This window comes from Molossus molossus, unplaced genomic scaffold (assembly GCF_014108415.1).
Source record: "Molossus molossus isolate mMolMol1 unplaced genomic scaffold, mMolMol1.p scaffold_m16_p_8, whole genome shotgun sequence".
NCBI lineage: Eukaryota > Metazoa > Chordata > Mammalia > Chiroptera > Molossidae > Molossus > Molossus molossus.
The window spans coordinates 95,661,873-95,681,206 of NW_023425402.1; the positions used below are offsets into that span (position 1 = coordinate 95,661,873).

At 38.0% G+C, this 19,334-nt stretch overlaps 1 protein-coding gene across 7 annotated transcripts; it reads right to left on the bottom strand.

The window, feature by feature from the left end:
* Positions 1-1,889: 1,889 nt before the first annotated feature.
* Positions 1,890-18,847, bottom strand: FBXO30 (F-box protein 30). 7 transcript variants are annotated; one of them, XM_036248417.1, is made up of 4 exons: positions 13,097-13,113; positions 10,448-10,503; positions 7,995-10,057; positions 1,890-4,095 (listed from the first exon to the last, which is right to left on the bottom strand). In XM_036248417.1, the coding sequence occupies exons 3-4, from the start codon at positions 10,032-10,034 to the stop codon at positions 3,892-3,894; spliced, it is 2,244 nt and encodes a 747-aa protein (XP_036104310.1). In that variant the 5' UTR covers positions 10,035-10,057; positions 10,448-10,503; positions 13,097-13,113; the 3' UTR covers positions 1,890-3,891. The 7 variants fall into 7 exon arrangements, with proteins under 7 accessions (XP_036104310.1, XP_036104311.1, XP_036104316.1 ...); XM_036248418.1 differs by lacking the exon at positions 13,097-13,113 and adding an exon at positions 15,631-15,736 and having other exon boundaries at positions 1,957-4,095; XM_036248423.1 differs by lacking the exons at positions 10,448-10,503; positions 13,097-13,113 and adding an exon at positions 18,840-18,847 and having other exon boundaries at positions 1,957-4,095.
* Between the last annotated feature and the right edge of the window lie 487 nt (positions 18,848-19,334).

Here is a 19,334-nt window from a genome sequence, read left to right on the forward strand (position 1 = left end):
AACTAATATTCTCTTCTTAGGCCTCATGAGCACAGTAAGTAAGATTACTTAGAACAGTGTTTAGCTGACAGGCCAAACACATATCAAAGAAATTCTTTCCATCAAAGGCTTTGTCCAGCCTTTTGAAAAGAATGACGGCCCACTGCTTTTTTCCTACTGCAGTTTAAACTCACCTCTGCAGGTCCGTCACATCACCTTCCAATGTGGTGTGTCATGCATGAAACAAAGACAATTTTTATTATCTGCGCAATTATTCCTTAGGAAACTTTAAAAATTAATAAACCCCATGAATTCTTAAGTTGAGATGCAAAACTTAAATGTTTTGCTTCTAAATGTCAAACACTGCATTCAAAGCACCAGAGGTAAAAACCTGTTATCAGCATAGTAATAAAACTGCCCTGTCTTCAAGGGATATGGCAGTTCTTTTGAAAACTCCACTATCTTCAATATCACTAGGACCCCAATATCCAATGTTAAGGGATAGTGGATAACAGCAACAATATTGATGGGGTATGTAACACAGGATCAAAGACCAAAAAAGATTTTATGCTATTGATAAACCAACAACTCAACCTTTAAAATCTCACTGATATGGTTGAGAAGATTCCTACAAATATTTTTGTAGGATTTAATCCAGTATTTGTCTACTTCTACTCTCTTTACTTATCCTAGAACTATAATACGTTCACATCATACTGCATCCTCTAAAACAAGAAAGAATAACTAGGTTAAATGTAAGTGCTAATGATACTCAGTGTATTTTGTCATATGGTTATAATATTAACACAATATATATCATTTAATTTAACCACTAGTTAACTCGCCATTCTGGATTACACATGTATGTACATACACACATTTACCCACTCCAGTAACACATCATTCGAGAGAAAGCTGGCATGTCCCCGATTTTTCTCTGAGTTCTCATACTTTACTGTGAATCATAATCACGTGAAGGCCTTTGTGAAAACGGATTGCTGGCTCCCACCCCAGAGTTTCCGAGGGAGGGAGGGAGGAAAGGAACTAAAATAACAGGCAGTTCTGGGGAAGGAGGCATTAGACAAAAGTGAATTCAAATTATTCCCCTCCATCCTATACTTGCCATTTTATCTTGATGGTAGCAAAGACTAACAAAGACTTCTCAATGACAATTTACTTGGATGACATACAAATCTTTTCATGCTTAAAAGGCTAGATAGCTCGGCCCGTGTGGCTCAGTGGATTGAGTGTCCCATGGACTGAGGTCCCAGTTCGATTCTCAGTCAGGGCACATTGCAGGCTCAACCCCCAACAGGGGGCGTGCAGGAGGTGGCCAATCAATGTTTCTGTCTGTCTCTCATCGATGTTTCTGTCTCTCTCCCCCTTCCACTCTCTCTCTCTTAGGAAAAAAAAAAAAATCAATAAAAACGTATTTTAAAACATTTTTAAAAGGCTAGATAAATTGCTTCCATTACATGTTTTGAAAAATAATAATATTGCTGGAAACTCTTCGGCCTTTCAATACCCCAGTGGGACTACTTTCAAGAAGATACTGAGGGGGCACAGAACGCTAACTAATGAATTTCCCATATTAAAAAAGAAATTTAGCCCAGCTGGTGTGGCACAGTAGATTGAGCATTGGCCCATGGATTGGTAGGTCCCAGTTCAATTCCTGGTCAGGACACATACCTGGGTTTCGGGCTCGATCCCCAGTAGGGGACATGCAGGAAGCAGCCGATCAATGTTTCTCTCACATCGAATGTTCCTCTCTCTCTAAAAAATTCAAAACATATTTATATATAAAAAAAAAGTTTAATGCCAACCAGTAAAACATGGGTAAGTAATAATCAACAAGCAACTCCTGTAACATGCAGAAATCCACTCTATAGAAACAATAACTGTGTTTGGAATTTGTTAAACAACTATTAAGTTTTATTTAAGTGCAATTTTTCCTTTTAAGTTACTGAGCCATTTAATGGGAAAATATTAATTTTATTAGAATTTGAACAAATGTTGCACAAGGAACACATTTTAACAAAATAGTATGGTGGCATAACAAACAAACAAACAACAACAACAACAAAAAAAACCAGCCAAAGATGTGTAAAAGAAATATAAGGTGGAAAAATGTTAAATATCTCATGATCCAGTATGAAAATAAGAAGTCTAAACTTAAAACCCAAGGATTTTTAAAAAGCACAACCATAAAACAAAAAGTTAATGTTTGTGCTATCCTAACCAGACACATTCTTCAGCAAAACTTTAAAAGGCAGAATTACATTTTACAGTATTTGATACCCTATTTCTAACTTTTTCACAGAGACTGAGTATGTCATTCAATCTCAGTTGAAAAAGAAAGTATATGCACTGAGAAATAAGTATTCCACTAATTAAAATGACAGGTGAGGCGAAATAACTGATTAGCTTTAGTGCTGTATTTTGCAACTGTACTAAGGCCTTGATTCAACCAAAACAAGTCTTAAACAGTACAGAATTCTTTTCTAATGCCCAAGGAATGCCTGCCCAGCCTGACTGCCATATAAGGGAATCAAGAACCTAGTAACAATAGAGCACTCTCAGGGACAAATGTAGGAAGAAAAGAAACAATAGAGTTTTGATATTTTATAACAAGGTAACTTGTTACCATTTCAGAACACCAAATGCCAGAAGTTACTTAAATTATTTAAATACATGACCCCATCTTTGCAATTTATTTCTAAATCTGATATAGTCACTCATTTAAGATGACCACATCAGGTTAATAACATTATTAATCAATATGAAACTACAATAAAATAGTTCAAGAATAGGTCTTTGAATATTCTGCTGTTACCTTGATCTTTACACAAAGATGCAGCAGTTCTTACATTTTGGTAGAGACAGGTATAGGAAATTAACCTGGAACTGTTCATAAGGAGACTGTCAACCATGACAGGTTTCTGCATTTCAAGATTGTCATCTTACAAAGATAACAAATTTTACATTTTTAAATGCCTTAAAAGAACATAGCTGTGATTTTTATAAACATCAAGAAGCAAAAATTTTAAATGCTTATAAAAAAAGTTAAGCCCTTTGCATTCTGAATATTTGAAATTTATATACACAATATGCCCAATTCAAACTTAAAATGAGGTATATTTTCTTCTCCACTAATATCAAATACCTAGCAATAAGTCCATGAACAGTTTCAGATTAAAATAAATCCAGAGGCTTTTTGTTTGTCTGTTCTGCTCTAACCTGTCAGTAACACTCTGCCATGAGTCTTTGGATGTGGCGACTAACAAAAAAGAAAGCTGCCTCTGAACCACTCTGAATGAGACCTGAAATGTGTAAGGTGAGGACATCCTTGCAAATTATTTTTAAAATGTTACTTTAAATATTACGTAAGTATATATTAGAGATCATCTCTACATGTGAACAATTGTATAAAGAGAGCACTACAAAGTAAAATCTTTACAATGATCTAATGTCAATGCTTAAGCAACTGAATTTTTTATTTGAAAAACCTATACTGCAAAAATGTGAATCAAAGTTTTGCTTTTTGTATTTATGGGTTGCAACCCACAAAAATCAGAGAAATATGTTTGGTCAGGATCTTATTAGTTTAAGAAGCAAAAAAATTTAAGAACCAAAATATGCACACCATTAAAAATACTAATTCTGAAAATGATGTAGCAAAAAATTAGATCACCCTGTCCAGCAAGTTCCAAAAATTTCACACATTTCAAACATTAAGGCAACTTTTTTCCAACTAAACAGTACTTTATAAAAATATATGTCACTTCAAAACATTATATACATAGTGACAATAAATTTAGCTAGTTGTAATCTTTAATACATTAATAAAGTGTCACATATTACAAAGAAATTATACTAGGTGCTTGCATGTGTGTTCAAGTAGAGTTACAGTTTTTAAAGTACAGGTTTCAGAACCGAGCGCAGTGAACGTCCTTCCTTCGTGAGTTCTCGTGTCACACACATACACGGCAAGGGGATGGCTTCCTCTCGTTTCTCTACAATATTGTAACTGCACTTCTTCAAGTGGTCAGCCATGCTTAGGATGTCAGCAAATTTCCATTCATTAACAGAACAAAATGCAGTACTGAATCGCCATACCTAAAAGAAAATTCTACTTCAGATTTAAACAAGTCAATTTACAAGTATCAAAACACATGTCTTGCTCTAACTGCATACATTTCTACTATTAAAGAAATGTACAGTATAAAGTTTCAAGTAGTTAGGTACAAAAGTGAAAAGCAGTAAATCCATTTTGGTACAAATCTGTTTATCAAATATTTATAAGACAAATCACTTGTATGACATTATGACTTCAACAAAGGTAATAATAACCAAAAAGAGAATAAAAGACAAAACCAATATTAAAAATCACATCCAACCTGGCTTATTAAGCAATTTTTGTAAAATCATAACCTCATGAATTCAGAACTACTTCCTAAAATAACACATATTGCACACTATTCTTTCATTCTATCCAGTTGACTATATAGAGCTACCTGTAATCTGAAAAAATGGACAACACAAGTATTATTTTTTTCACCGAGTTTTTCTCCCATTCCTGTTACACTGTATGAAGCACACTTAAAAATACTATAGAATGCTGTGTCAAGGTACAACATCTTTCCACTCTTTATAAGTACTAAAGGTACGTAGAAATATTAAATACAGTTACTTCAATCTGTTCAAACTGTCTGAAAATTTATATAGAAAGAACTTTTGTAAAATGAATCTTATTTTACTCCATATCCTTGTAAAATGCATTTCTGGGCAAAGCATGCTCCAGCCTATCCCTGTTCATGTGTCTGCTGGTAGAAATGCGGGCTACTTCCCCTTCTGGCCACTCGGCAGCAACAAGCCCCGAAGCACCGTCATCGCATTAGCCCAGCAATGACTACTGTGGCCCCCTCCCATCTTCACAAGTCAAAATAAATAAATAAATAAAACAACCTAGCTGAACATGGGTAATAAGCATGAATGGAGCAGGACAGATCTGGGTAACAAATATGCATGGGATAAGACCAGGCCTAAGCATCCTAGCTCAGCTCATCAGTGGACAATTTCTAGAGAACGTGGAATAACAGAATACGTGTAAAACAGCACACGCTCTAAAAAGTGGCAGTGAATTTGAGGGAAGCCCTCAGTACTCAGTAGAGCTTCTCAGGAAAAAATGGTAATGACTTCTGGAGTGGCCAGATGTCTTCAAAAATCTGTGTAAACAGAATTACTTTTCAGTTGGCAACAGAAGTCACTACTGTTCAGCACATGGGGTACTTACTTGCTATAATTCTGAGGAGTGTATCATTTCCCTAGATGGAGTCATTTTCCAGGAGTCAGGGAAGGTCAAGAGTAACTATCAATAAGCATTACAGGTTACAATTCCCCATACCCATGAAACTATGGGAAGAATTAGGAGTTTTTGTTAAGCTTCAACAGAACGTTCAAATTAGCTGATAGAGTCAACGGTGGCAGACAACCTCTCTACTTCCACACAGTTCAAGAGTGTGGTGAAACAAACTCAGGAAAAAATAGATAGCTCCCACCTCCTACACACAAGGTTTCTTAGTAACGGGCCAAGTTTTCATTCAAGTATCCATCAAGTATTTCGTGCCTGCTATATGGCATGTGTAATGCTACGCAGTAGATATTTTGGTTCCCAGTCTCACTTCTCTCAAGGAATTTGCAGTCTATTGAAAGAAACTGACAGTTTATCAGTTAATTTCAAAACAGCAAGGGGAGTGCTTTAGTAGGGATATATAAAGTAGGGGTATTTAATGGGGTACCACAAGAACACAGAGCAGTGAACCTCCCTGAAAGTTTCACAGCGGGGTTCTACAGGGCTTAATTTGAGGAAGCTCAGATCTGAAGAGTAAACAGGACATAGGAAGGATATGAAAATCACAAGCTTCAGAGACAGGTTCCCTAGGTCTGAATCAGGAGATCAGTTGGACAGGTTACTGAACCTCTCTAAACCTCAATTTCCTCTTCCATAAAATAGGAACATTAGATTAAATAAATTAACGAAAGTAAAATCCTTATTAGCCCACTGTTTAGCATATTGCAAGTGCTCAAATGTAAGTAAGTATTAGAGATAGCACACTCAAAGGCCTTAGGCAAGAAAGAAAACATCAGGCAACTATAAGTAAATCAATGTGACTGGAATAGGAAGTGACAAGAGGAAACTAAAGACATAAGGACAAAATTGTAAAAAATCTTCCATGTTTAATTAAGGAGCCTGTCTCTATCCCAGGGCAATGGACAAACATTTAAAAAGTTTTAAAGCTCTGCAGCAGAAGAACATATTTAAGAAAATAAATGTCCCTCCAGGTCTTATGTAGAGAATATGGTGAAGAGGGACACAACTGGTACTAGACCCAGTCAGGAGGAGGCTGCTGCAGGAATGCAGGTGGGAACCAAAGGCTGACTGAACTCGGGAAATGTCGTGGACACAGTAAGACACACCTGAGAGGCTTGCAGAAGGGAGACACAACAGCATTTTGTGATTGCCAGGATATAAAAATCAAGGGGGGAAATGAGAGTCAATCCTAACTCCCCAATTCCCATTTTAGGCAACTTGATAGAAGATAATGCCCCTTTCTGAGATTGAGAGAAAAAGAGAAGTGGAATAGGTTGGACATGTTGAGTTTGATGAAGCTGAGAAATAATCAAGTGGAGATGTCTAATAAACACTTATATAGAATGGTCTAGATGGCGTTCAAAGAAGAAAATGGCCATGATACAGGTGTGTGAGTAATAAATGATGGCAATTTAAACTCTAAGAGTAGATAAGATTTTCTGCAGGAATAGAACCCCAGAAAATATTTCACTGCACAGGTCAATAACAGTGGGCAAGGACAAAGAGAAGTCAAGAGGCCATACTCAGAGTTCCATCCCCAATGGGAGAAAGACACCAAATCATCTGGAAAATGAAAATACACATATATACATATGTACACGCAGCAAGTATTAAAAGTATAAAACTTTGTGCCACCAGAATTCCCTTTTGGAAAAAAAAGTCATAAAATAATTAGTGTGTTCATTTACTGGTCAAAGCCTTAGGAGAACACAGAAGTAGAATTCTGAAAACTGGGGCAATGAGTGGAAGAGAAAACCTAAAGATGGTAAAAACAAAGTAGCCAAAAACCTGAACCCCAAAGTGACGTTTGTCAAATTTTTCTCCACTTTATAAAAAGCAAGGTTTCGTATTATAGACATTTTGAACTGAAACTACCTACAATCAAAGATATCTGTAATACCTTCTGCCATCTATTGGATAGTGCCCCAAAGAAGCTGGGCAAAAGTAGGGTACCACAGGAGAAACATGGTGGAGCCTGGACTTGTTCCCGGGTCCGCCTAAATCCCAGCTCACGCTTCCAATAGGCAACACTCCCTTTTACTGTACTAAACCCGGAGTCCCCACCACCAACAGCAAATCCTCCTGCCCTTACTTTTATCTCGTTTTGACCTAACACACATCCATATCCATCCATTTATGTCCTCCTGCCCCCAAATACTCCATTGGTCACTTACTAGTAACAGTAGTTATAACTTTTTCTCATCTCTCCCTATTTAAGTTCTACCTGAAACAATTAAGTCCTAAAAAAGAAACTGTTAAGAATGAAAAGAAAAGACCATTTGTAAGCAGTAAAAAACCTTTTTTGCTTCCCCATTGTCCTATGGTGAAAATATTTCAGATGGAATCCAAATTAGAAGGTGGTTAACATGGCCACAGAGTTGTTACAGAAGAATGGGTTAAGAACTGCTCAACTAACGAAACAGAGGTGGCCTCCCCATATGACATTGGAATCTAGTTATAGGATGTCTGCAGTAAATATGTGATTATGACAAACAATTCTATTGTTGTTTTTCATTCATTACCATTTTAAAAAACCAGTACGTTATCACATTAAGTTTTAAGGATGGTCAATATAAAAAATAATAATTTTATTAAGCAACATTAAGTGCCTATTATATGTCTAATAAGTTAAAATTAAACTAACCTTTTCTTTTATCTGCCATGATGAATTTCCTTCTGGATACTTCCTTTTCCCCCACTGCAGTATGACCATTCCACGAGACTGAAGCAGGCTGCCACACACATCCCTCATTAACTTGGATACACATGAAAGCTGGCACAGACTGAAGCCATCAAGAAAGCCTGCAATGTGTTGCAGAACCTCAAAAGGAAGGCTACTTAGATGGTCACTGCGTAATCCCAACACACAGTTTCTAGCAGGCTCTACTAATACTGTAGATACACATGGCTGAACTCCAAATGACCTCAAATGGCGGTCATGTATAATCTTTGCTCCTTGTGTTGATGGGCAAAATCTACGCTGAGAATAGGTACAACCATAATATGCTAAAGGACACCTCTGTTCCATCCAGCCATTGAGTCCAGCATGAATGTCACCATGCACATTCTTAAAATGTGAAGAAAATTCTCTTCTTCTAAATAACTGTCCACAAACAAATGTAAACATTGAACGCTGCTTGGGTTGGTACCTAGCAACACATTCCAATACTAAATCCAGCCCAAGTGTCTGAAAAGGACTTGGATTTGAAAGCTGTGGGTTGGCATGATCGCAAGCTGAAGCTGAAGCTATTTCCCCAACCATTGTATTTGTAGCTAATATTGCAGATGGAAGTGAAAAGGTCTGAGTTCCAAAGTCAATGTGATAAATATCAACCATGCGGCTATCAGATATACCCCTTCCACCTGGAGAATCTCCTAGACAAAACAGTAATGCTGCTGTGATTAGATCTATTCCTTGGAGGCCCATTGGATCTTCTGCAACTTCCAAATCTGATGTATCTACTGCTTTATCTTCCTTTGGTTTAGACCAACATGAATTAGAAAGAAATTTGAATGAAGGAGGTGGACTGAAAGATAAGACATCCATATTCTTCAAGTCCCCTAAGTCTACTTTTCTCCAACACAATTCTCCTTCATCCTCGTCATCTGGCATGAGGATATGCTGAACTGTGCCATTAGGCAAAGCATTAGGTGGTATTACTTCCCTAAGTTGCGCTGCTACTGAAAGTGAACTGGAAGGTTTGGAAGTGCCATCTGATGCTACACATTCTCCATTTATTAAGTTACCTCCTTTGGAATCACCATGTAAATTCTGATTCTGGTCTATGACCTGTGTACATATATTTTCCAAAGGAAGGCCATTACAAAGAGCAGAAGTGCCATAAGAACTGGCATTCAAGTCACATAATAAATCACTTGAACCATTTTGTTCAGACTGGGCATTCTGACTTGTGTCACTATGGTCAATTCCACCTACTGCTCCTATTTCATCCTCATAAAAATGGTCGCGGTCTTTCAAGTTCCTATTCTGTAAGCTTTCTCTGGCATTTGGCTCTTCATTCATTTCATTTGGGGAAGCACAAAGACTCGTACTTAACATGCTAATGTCTCTTGTGGCGGTGTTCAAGATATCTAAAGCAGCAGCCAAACTTCTGGTTGTTTCTACAGTAGCTTGATAAAGTGCACCATAAGATTCTTCATCAACAGACACCAAACCATTAGCATGTGGTATCTCTGGAACAGCTGATTTAACTGATATTTGTTCTCTAGGTTCTGATACTTTATCAGTTGCTTTTGACATCATGGTGGCTACTTTGAGAGATTCTAAGAGCATCCTTTGATCTTGAAGGGCCAAGGCCATGTCTAATTGTGCCACTTCATCAGCATCTCTGCTTAGATTTTCATATGACTTCCGATCTGCATAACTAACTGGCCATCGGTTCCATTCCATTGTACAGCACACCACACTTGCAGGACATGTTTCTAGATGTTCAGCAACTTTATTTCGAGCCATTGTAAATGGACATCCAAAGTCACTATTTAAGCAAGGCACTCGTTCAAATGGACATAAAAGGCGATGCTCATCTGCTTTACAAGAATGGAAGACTGCTCCACAAACCAATGGACAACCAACCAAGTCACAGGAAACCCCAGGCTCTGGTCTGGTCATACACCGTCTACTGACACAATTCACACAGTGCGAATGTTGCAGATCCTCCTCCATAATGGCCAGTCCAGCTCTGGTTGCTAAGACGAAAAAAAAATAGTAAGTTAGGAAAAAAAAATGATCAATTTTAAAAATTATTTGATAATATAAATCAAAGCATAAAAGTATATTGGCTTATTTTAAAATGAAATATATAAAAGAAACATTTAACAAAATTATTTTACATATAATCAATCTATCCCAAAACTTAAAATCAATCTATCTTGAAACTTAAGCACTTCAAGTAACAATTCAGTACTTTAACTAAAATGTCATAAAAGTTCATTTTTATATTCCAGATAACAATATGCTTAAAAGGTTTCAAAATATAATACTTAAATTCTAGTATAGTGGGTAGTAAATAAATTAATGCCAAAACCTAGTTAATGCATATTTAACATTTATATTTCAGAGAATGCTTTAACTTTTACCTTTTAATTTCAATTAATTTTGATGTATCCCAAATTGCAGAAATCTCATCATATTCCTAAAGGAGAATAATCTGAATTTCACAAAAATGCTTAACTAAAACTTTATTAGAAGTTTTCTTTTTATTTACTCTAAATATATGAATTTACGATTTTATCTCTTTCTATAATGCCTTAATAAATGCTACAACAAATCAATAAGTAAGTCTTAATTAAAACATACAGAGAATTGACCCAGAAAATATAAATTCTAGCTCTATTTCAATGGCTGTGGAAAAATCACTTCTCAAGACCACAGCATCCATTTATTCATTAAAATAAACATTTGTTTACTGTTTATCAACCACATACCAGACACTGTGTTTGGTTAGGCAATATAAAGCTCATTAAGACACTGTACTTCCTCTCAAGGAGCTATATGGCAGGAGGTCAGAGACAGTAAAAATCATGTTACTTATTATATGATCAGTATGACTGAAGTAAAATGGTAATACAGTAAGATAATAATCAGTAATGGTAGGGACTAGAGAAGAATTCACAGGAGTCTTGAAAGAAGAGAAGTGTGGGGGGTGGAAAGGAATGGAGGCATTCAATGCTGACCTAACAATATAAGCAAATGCCAAAAAAGCAAGAATTGGCAAAACTTGTCCAGGGAACTTCAAGTTTCCTAGTGCTGCTGGTTCACAAGGTGAAATGCAAGGTAGCTGTAGGAGAAGAGGCCTGGCAGGAATAAGGCAAATCATGAGGAGTGTACTATATGCTACTCTAAGGAATCCACTTTCATTTGAAGTCACTGAGAATTTTATTTTTATTTATTTATTTATCCTCACCTGAGGACATTTTTCCATTTTTTGTTCAGATAGAGTGGGAGGGAGAGCGAGGGAAAGAGAGAGAGAAACATCGACGTGAAAGGGACACATCGAGTGGCTGCCACCCACACGACCCAACCAGGGCCGGGGACAAACTGCAACCGAGGTACATGCCCTTAGCGGGAACCGAACTCAGGTCTCTCCGGACCACAGGCCGACGTTCTAACTGCTGAGCCAAACTGGCCAGGGCCAAAGCCACTGAGAATTTTAAACAGAGAAATGGTATCTATAAAATAACATGAGGGGATAACAGATACCTAATGGTCTTTCCTGTTTTTATCTTATTTTATATAAAAATAAGAGAAAGCAACAGCACAACACATTGATTTAATTATGGGGCCTATTTGATGTCTCTTTTTCTTATTTTGGTAATACTGAACTTCTTTACTGGCTTGTTCCTATTGGCATAAAAACTTAAGACTATTTTTATCTTTAAAAACCTAAATAATAAAGCATCTCCCTCTGCTACTATTCTTTTTTTTCAATCAGTTAAATTTTCAGAAGAAAAACAAAAAATTAACCAAAAACCTTTCTAATCTCCCGGATACTCTTCAGCCCTCTATTTGGCTTTTATTTTCACCACCACTCATTAAAACTGTGCTATTCAGATGCTCAGTGCTGAATCTAAGGGCATTTTCCCAGACCTCATCCTCCTTGGCCGTAATATCAATATGTTGACTAATTCCTCCTTTAAACTATTATGTTTTCTTAGTTCTCATGTCATATTTCCCTGGTTTTCCTCCTACCTCTTAAGCTCTTCTCCTAAAATACTCCTCCTTCAGGGATCCATGTCATTTCTGACTCATTCTTCTATACATCTTCCCTGGGTGTCCTCAATTTCTCAAAAGCTTCAATTACCACCAATATTCTCAAAACTCATCTTGACCTCCTGCCCAGATTCCTCTTCCAAACTTCAGACCTCTACAACCAGCTACTTATTACACATCTCTACTTACATATGGTGCAGGCAGCTCAGCTCAACATTTCCCATGTTGTATTACACTGTAGTATATAATGATTTTCTGGATACGATGCTAATTAGTGGCCTACTTTCTTCACTTCAGTGCATAAACTAGCTCTCTGACATATTTTTCCATAAACTCTATCTTGGTTCCAGGTGGCTAATGTAAACTAATTACTCCCCAAATTGCTATTTCTTTTTCTCCAGTCCGTTTGATTTTCTTCAAACTAAGATAACAAAAGTCTACCAATTACTGATAGAAATTTTGTTGAGCAAGTAGAAAAGTTATGAGTTGATATGATGCTTAATGATAATGCCAGGGGTGGAAGGGAGGCACACATTTATCAACAAAATCATGTATTTTAAATTGTGTTTAAAAATAAAAATAATTTGAGTTAAAAATACTTTTAAATATTTAACCCTAACAATTTTATAGGTAATGAGAGAACCTACAAATTAAAAACAGACATGCTAAAAGAGACATAAAAGAAGAAATGATAGACTAATCATGAAAAACATTTGTAAATTAAGCAGAAATTCAAAAAGAAACTTTATTAAGAAAGAAAACAAACTTTACTGAGTGATTAGATTGTGAAAACAGCTGTAGCTTTCTTATTTTGCAACCAGACTTTCATCTCGTGCTGAAATAAGCTCAACTGTTACTAAGGGAAAACTAAAAACATAAGCAGTTCCAAAAGTGACCACTGTTCTCAGAACTTGTAGGAACACTTTATGTTATGCACAAATCCCATGACCACACCAGACAGAACACATATAAAAAAAAAGTCACTTAATTCAAAAGTGTTTAAAATAGTAACTTACAAACAACTGAGTTAAATGCAAAAGAGCAACAACTCTGAAAGGCAGACTAGAAGGCTCTCAAGCTTCAAAATCAATAGCCTCTTGCATACTCTTCTACTCTGAATAAGAAAATATTAAAAAATGAAAATAAAAACACCCACAGCAACAAAGTCCAAAATATTTATTATTCATTGAAGCAGAAGAAAAACGGAATACTGATGATGTGCCTATTTTTGTCCTTCTTTACATGTCTTGTCACTTAATGTCAGTCCTTTAACAACCCAGAGGAAACTGAGGTTCAGAAAGGCTGAGAGACTTGCCCAAGGTCATCTACCTAGTAAGTGGCAGAGCTAGGATTTAAATTTATATCTGATGGGTGCACACAGACGACAACAGATATGTTTACTTAGAAAAGTTTTGAGAAAATAAGGCAGCACACTTCAGTAACTGGTGATCCAATTTTAAGATGTTATTTGAGGAATGGAGATTATACAACTCTAGTTGAAGTTTATTACAACACAAACATCCCTGTGGTTAAGAACTGAGTAAGCCCTGGCCTGTGTGGCTCAGTTGGCTGGAACATCATTAGTACACCGAAAGGTTGTGGGTTCGATTACCAATCAGGGCACGTACCTAGTTTGCAGGTTCTAGCCCCGGTCCGGGGGGTGTATGGGAAGGCAAAAGTTCAAAGTTTCTCTCTCTCTTAAAAAAAGTAAAAAAACAATTTAATGAGACAGAAATGGCCCTGCCTCCTTTTCGGTCCTTTCTAATTATAATAGCACATTACTTTGCTTTGAATATAGGAGTTTTAAATTATTTAATGAGTAACTTACACTCATAATGCTCACTATAAATATATGCAATGATATAAATGTAACAATTCTCAAAATAGTTATACAAAGGAATCAGTTTAATTCCATTAAATATATTAAGAATAAGAAAATGCACCAGACAATACCCAAAGAAGGTTCTGGGGATATAAACCTCAGAATTTAAAACTTCCAGATCCATCCTCTTCCTAATCAAGATCACTATTATCAAATAAATATGCCTCACAATGCTCATAAAATCCTGCGAAGTGGTTTTAAAAACACCAGCCCCTGATTTATCAGTTGAACAGTGACAAAGCAGGCCCAGTAGAAAACAAGTTGCTAAAACTGAGGCTTCAGGTTCAAGATGAGCTTAATGTAGAACCTCTCAATACTAACTTTTTTTACAGAACTCCTTAGAGAAAAAATCTTAACATTTCCAAACTGGAAAAGTTTCATTAGACCAGAAAATATCTGTAAATGATTAAATGCTTTATAGTAGTTTCAATTTTCTCTCACAGAAATTCTTGGCCAACTCATACTCTGCGGCTGACAAGCAATCCATAAAAATAGTTTTAAGACATGGCATTTTCCCATATGATGAAATTAGGCCTCGTCATTTAAGGCTATTTCTAGACTTAAAGATATGGCTCTCAAACAAATTGTTTATTTTTCCAAATTCATTAAAATACTTAAGGTGATTTTTTAAAAAATCAATAAAGCACTGCAAATTAGCACAACTTTAAAATATGCTAAATCAAGTCACCCAATTACTCACACAGCTTGCCGCCTCAGCTGTTCTTAATACTTACTTCTGTCTCCAACATACAAACACACACACACACACACACACACACACACACACACCCCTTTCCCTCCCCAACTGCTGTCTCAAATCTTTTTTTTTCTTCTTCTCCTTTTTTTCATTCCTCACCCGAGAATATTCTTCCACTTATCAGATAAGAGTGGGAGGGAGGGAGAGAGACAGAGAGAAACATCGATTTGATAGAGCCACATCGACTGATTGCCTCCTGCACGACCCGAACCCCGAACCACAACCGAGGTTCGTGCCCTTGATCAGAATCAAAACCACAACTCACTGGTGGGCGGGCTGACCCTCTAACCGCTGAGCCAAACCAGCCAGGGCCTGCCTCAAATCTTTATGTCTCACCTTAAATGTTACTTTTCCACATATCCAAAGGCAAGTTATGAATCCCATATTATACTAAATGCTCATTACACACTGCATTTTTGCTTGGTAATACTAGTCATAACTCTAAGTCAAACATTATCCTGTATAGTTATCTATCTCCACAAGAAAACTCTAAGCACCATGAAGGAGACAGGACCATCTCTGACTCATTCAACTCTTGTGTTCCCTGCATTCAAAACTGTGCCTCACTTACCTTAAAAAAAAAAAAAAAAGATTCAAAAATAAAGAGATTCTCGATTTCATGGAAAACTACATACTTCACTTCTAGATAGAACTAGTACACTTCATTGTACCAGCTATAAAATGTCAACAGTGATCAAACATTTATTGAGCACCTAGGTCATATGTTCCAAGCATTACACTGTACATAAGTAAATTATCCATCAAAAAATGCAAACCAAAGGGAATAGTAGATTTTAAAAAGTTAATTCCAATCTTTCACTGTTTTAAAATCTTAAAAAATAATAGTATAAAAGGCACAGAAGGAAACGTTTACCTGTATACTGTTCCACTATTTTAATTCACTAACCTACCCTGCAGTCTGGTCACCAGTTACTGAATATAGAGGCGTCAGGTGCAAATAGGAAAGCAGAGGCTGAGGTGTCTGCACATGTGCAGGTGCTGAGTTGGTACAGGATGAAAAAAGAAGCTGAAAAAAGGAAGTGGTATCAGCTGCTTAATATTATAATTAATATGGTAACAGAGAGAACTCTACTTAAACAAGAAAATATTGCTTCAATGTAAGGCTGAAATGGAACTATACACAGACTTGTTTAATTAGTTAACCATTACAAGTAAGTCTACAACTAAAATTTCGAATTTAGCAAGCGGTTATGAGCTCCTCCAGAGTCTCATCCTTCTCATATAGTCAAAGGTACTACCGCACAGTAAATACAAACACTTGCTGACTTACTTGTACTCAGGTGCACTCAGTTTTAAAGACTACAATAAATTGATAACCTCGATGGGACAACTTATTTCACTGGTTTAAAAACGGGTTGGGGGTTACTAGACAAGACTGAAAATCCACTATGATTAAACTCACATTTCGAAACACAAGCTCTCCTGATGAGTCCAAAATGGCTAAGTAAGTTACACTGTATACATTCTTTTATTATATTTTGAGTCTGACTTCTTTTTAGTTATAAAATGATTATCTAATTATATGGACATTATTTCAAGTTTTTGCCTTCCAATTATGATATAATCAAAACATACATTTTTCATTTCTAAATAGGGTGATGAGTAGCTTATTCCAAAGTGAAAGTTCTAATTACTACTAAATAAGAAAGTGAAATTATTAAAAACTTACATCAGAAATTAAAATATTAATAAATATTAATACTGAGACCAGAATCTATTTGAGTTGATACTCAAATGAAAATAATCCACCCAAATGGCAGAACTCAGCTTATTACAATGGGCAGCATGGCAGAGGGGAATGGACTTCCGAAAACTTCAGCTTTGTGACCTTAAGGCAATTAATCTACTGTGAAAGCACAGAATTCTACAAAGATGGGTTACTATTATGTGTGTGTCCAGTAGGAAACAAACATGCTTTCCTCAGAAAACGAATGTACTTCACTTTACACAACCACTTATACACACAAAGCTTTATGTATAAATATATTTTACATCAGGTCATTTATATTTATAAAGCTTATTAAAAACAATCATAATGAGGAACTATCTAATGCTAATAATAGCCACTCTTTAAAAAAAAAAAGACATGCCCTTTTTGTAAAAGATGTTCACAGAATGAGTTTTAATGCATGCATGCTAATCTGTTTTCAACTACCTAGCTGCCTACAAGGCAAAAACCACTAGTCCAAGGCCAATCTCACCTATTTCACCAAGGGGAAACTTAAATGGAATGTTTTATATAGCCTTTTGACTAAAGACTTTAACATCAAAGAAGTCTGTGAATACAATGTCATTCCAGTGCATTTACTAACTCCTTTTAATGAAACAGTCATAGAAACTCAGTTAAAAATTTATATCAAAACCATACAAAATAGCATAGGACTTACTAAAAGTCACATTTTAGTAACATGTCAAATAGTAAACACATTACCAATACCTATTTTAGTGATCTTAAAGTACCTCTCAAATTATATACATTATCTCAAAATATGTATTATTGCTTTTTAACAGTATATTTTATTAGGACACTTTGTAGTTTTTAAGTCTCCAGTGCTAGACATGCAGAAATACTGTATTAAAATTAAATACCTAGTACACTTGGAATGCATGAAAGTTTGTCTATATTGGAAACTTCAGTTCTCTATTAAGACTCACGAAACTCCACCCACAAACATTTCTAGAATCACAAAAAAAGCTATGTCACAGTATTAAAGTACCAGATAAAAACAAACTGGCAACTTAAAAAGTTAGCAAAACATCATGTTATGCCCAAACTTCTGTAACAAGAAACAGTGACTAAGCATAGAGAACAGTGATTCTGCGAAAATCTCACTCTAAAAAAATCGAACCCTGAGAAAAATTCTCAACGTATATTTGATCCCACCTACTCTTTTCATTTTGCCGCATCAATAACTGGACTGCTTTGGAAAACCTTGACCAACACCAGCAAACGCCAAATCTGTGACTATAATTTACTAGGTCTCTGAAAGACACAACACAGTATTGGAAGTGGCAAACAAAAATTAAAGTTTAGAAAGTTTGGGATTTTGTATTGAAAGGCTTTTAAGTTAATCTGCAATGATATCAGAATGCCCATAAATAACTTCATCTTGGATCGGAGTCAACAAAGTAATTATGGAATAAAAGGTCAATTCCTTCCCAAGCATCTCTTATCTGAGATTTATGAAATGCTCAGAAAGAAAAACAAGAGAGGTGCAGAGGGGAATGGAGTACTAGAACCCTGGTAAACAACACAATGCTCTGCCAGTCTCCACGCTCCCAAACACACACACTAAAAAACTCGCAGGAGTGGCTCTGGATGCAACGTGCAGTCTCTGGCCCCTTCCAAGCAATGCACTTGCACGGGACAGCACCCGGATACCCTGGAGATGGTCCTACCCTCAGACCCACAAAGTCAGTTAGTTCCCCTTTAATAAGGGCTCAGGTTAAGAAAGACTAAGAGCTTCTCACTTCCATGAATGGAAAAGTTACCAACTTCACTCATCCCGTGCAGACAGTTGAAGATGCCTCCTCCCAGTCTTACTTTAACCCGTGTGTCCCTCCAAAGAACTCAAGTTTCTAAAAGGCTGAAGCCGGGTTTTCGAGGTGCTTGGGGTCTCCAAAGTTTCCTGCACCCCTTCCCAACACACAAACACGAAGGCCGGGTGACGGGGGCTCGGTCCTCAGGGTGCGGGTCGCCATTTGCAGACGGTCCCCGCGGCCGGCCCGGCAGGAGGACCCGCGCCGACCCCGCGCCGCGGACCCCACTCGGCGCGCTCCGACAGCGCCAGGGTCCGACAGGGCCGGCGCGGGCCGTGTTCACACCGCTCCGGGCCGGGCCGCCTACCCACGGCCGCCCCGACCTGGCCGCGGGCCTCGCCCGGCCCGGCCGCCGCCTCCATCCCTAGCGCAGCCCGGGCCGCCGGCCTCCCTGTGGGCCTCCTGACACTCACCGGCCGGCGCGGCCGAACCGTGGCCCAGGCCCTGGCTGCCGTGGCCGCCGTGCCCGGCTGCCCCGCGCTGTCCCGGAGCCGCTCCGCGCCCCACACCCGCGTGCGGTACGCCTTCTTCGTGCCCCTCAGCCCCGCCGGGCAGCCACCTTTTCTCTTCTCTTCTCCTCCTCCTCCTCCTCCTCCTCCTCCAGGCACCCGGCCTCCTCCCCAGGCAACCGCCCTCCTCGGGCGCCCCGCCCACCCCGATCGCCCCGCCCACCCGGCCTGGCTTGGCCTGGAAGGCGGTGACCAGGCAGCAGCGGCAAGCCTAGCGGAAACGCGCACGCCGCGGCGCAGACGCACACGCCGCCCCGCGGGGACGCGCACGCCTCCACTGCCACCCGAGCCACCTAGGCGGGGACTCGGCTTTGCAGAGCCGGGACTGGGCGAGTCTTCTGCGAGGTTTTCACTGGACCCCGCGTGGCTCTTCTCAGTAGTGTTTCCAAACTGTTTGATTGTAGCATCTTGTATTCCTGGAGGGGATCCTAGACCCGTAATTTTGGAATTGAGGAAACAGGCCCAAGTGGAGTGATTTGTTTACCTTCGTTTAGTGTAGGTGAAGCAGTGCTCTGACCCTCAGTCGGCAGTTTTCTTGAATCTTA

Excerpts from the sequence above, each read along its gene's own strand:
- FBXO30 (XM_036248417.1), bottom strand. The coding sequence starts at position 10,034 with ATGGAGGAGGATCTGCAACATTCGCACTGTGTGAATTGTGTCAGTAGA. Across the intron at positions 4,096-7,994 it reads CATGGCAGATAAAAGAAAAG|GTATGGCGATTCAGTACTGC; the intron begins GTTAGTTTAATT and ends ATTTTCTTTTAG.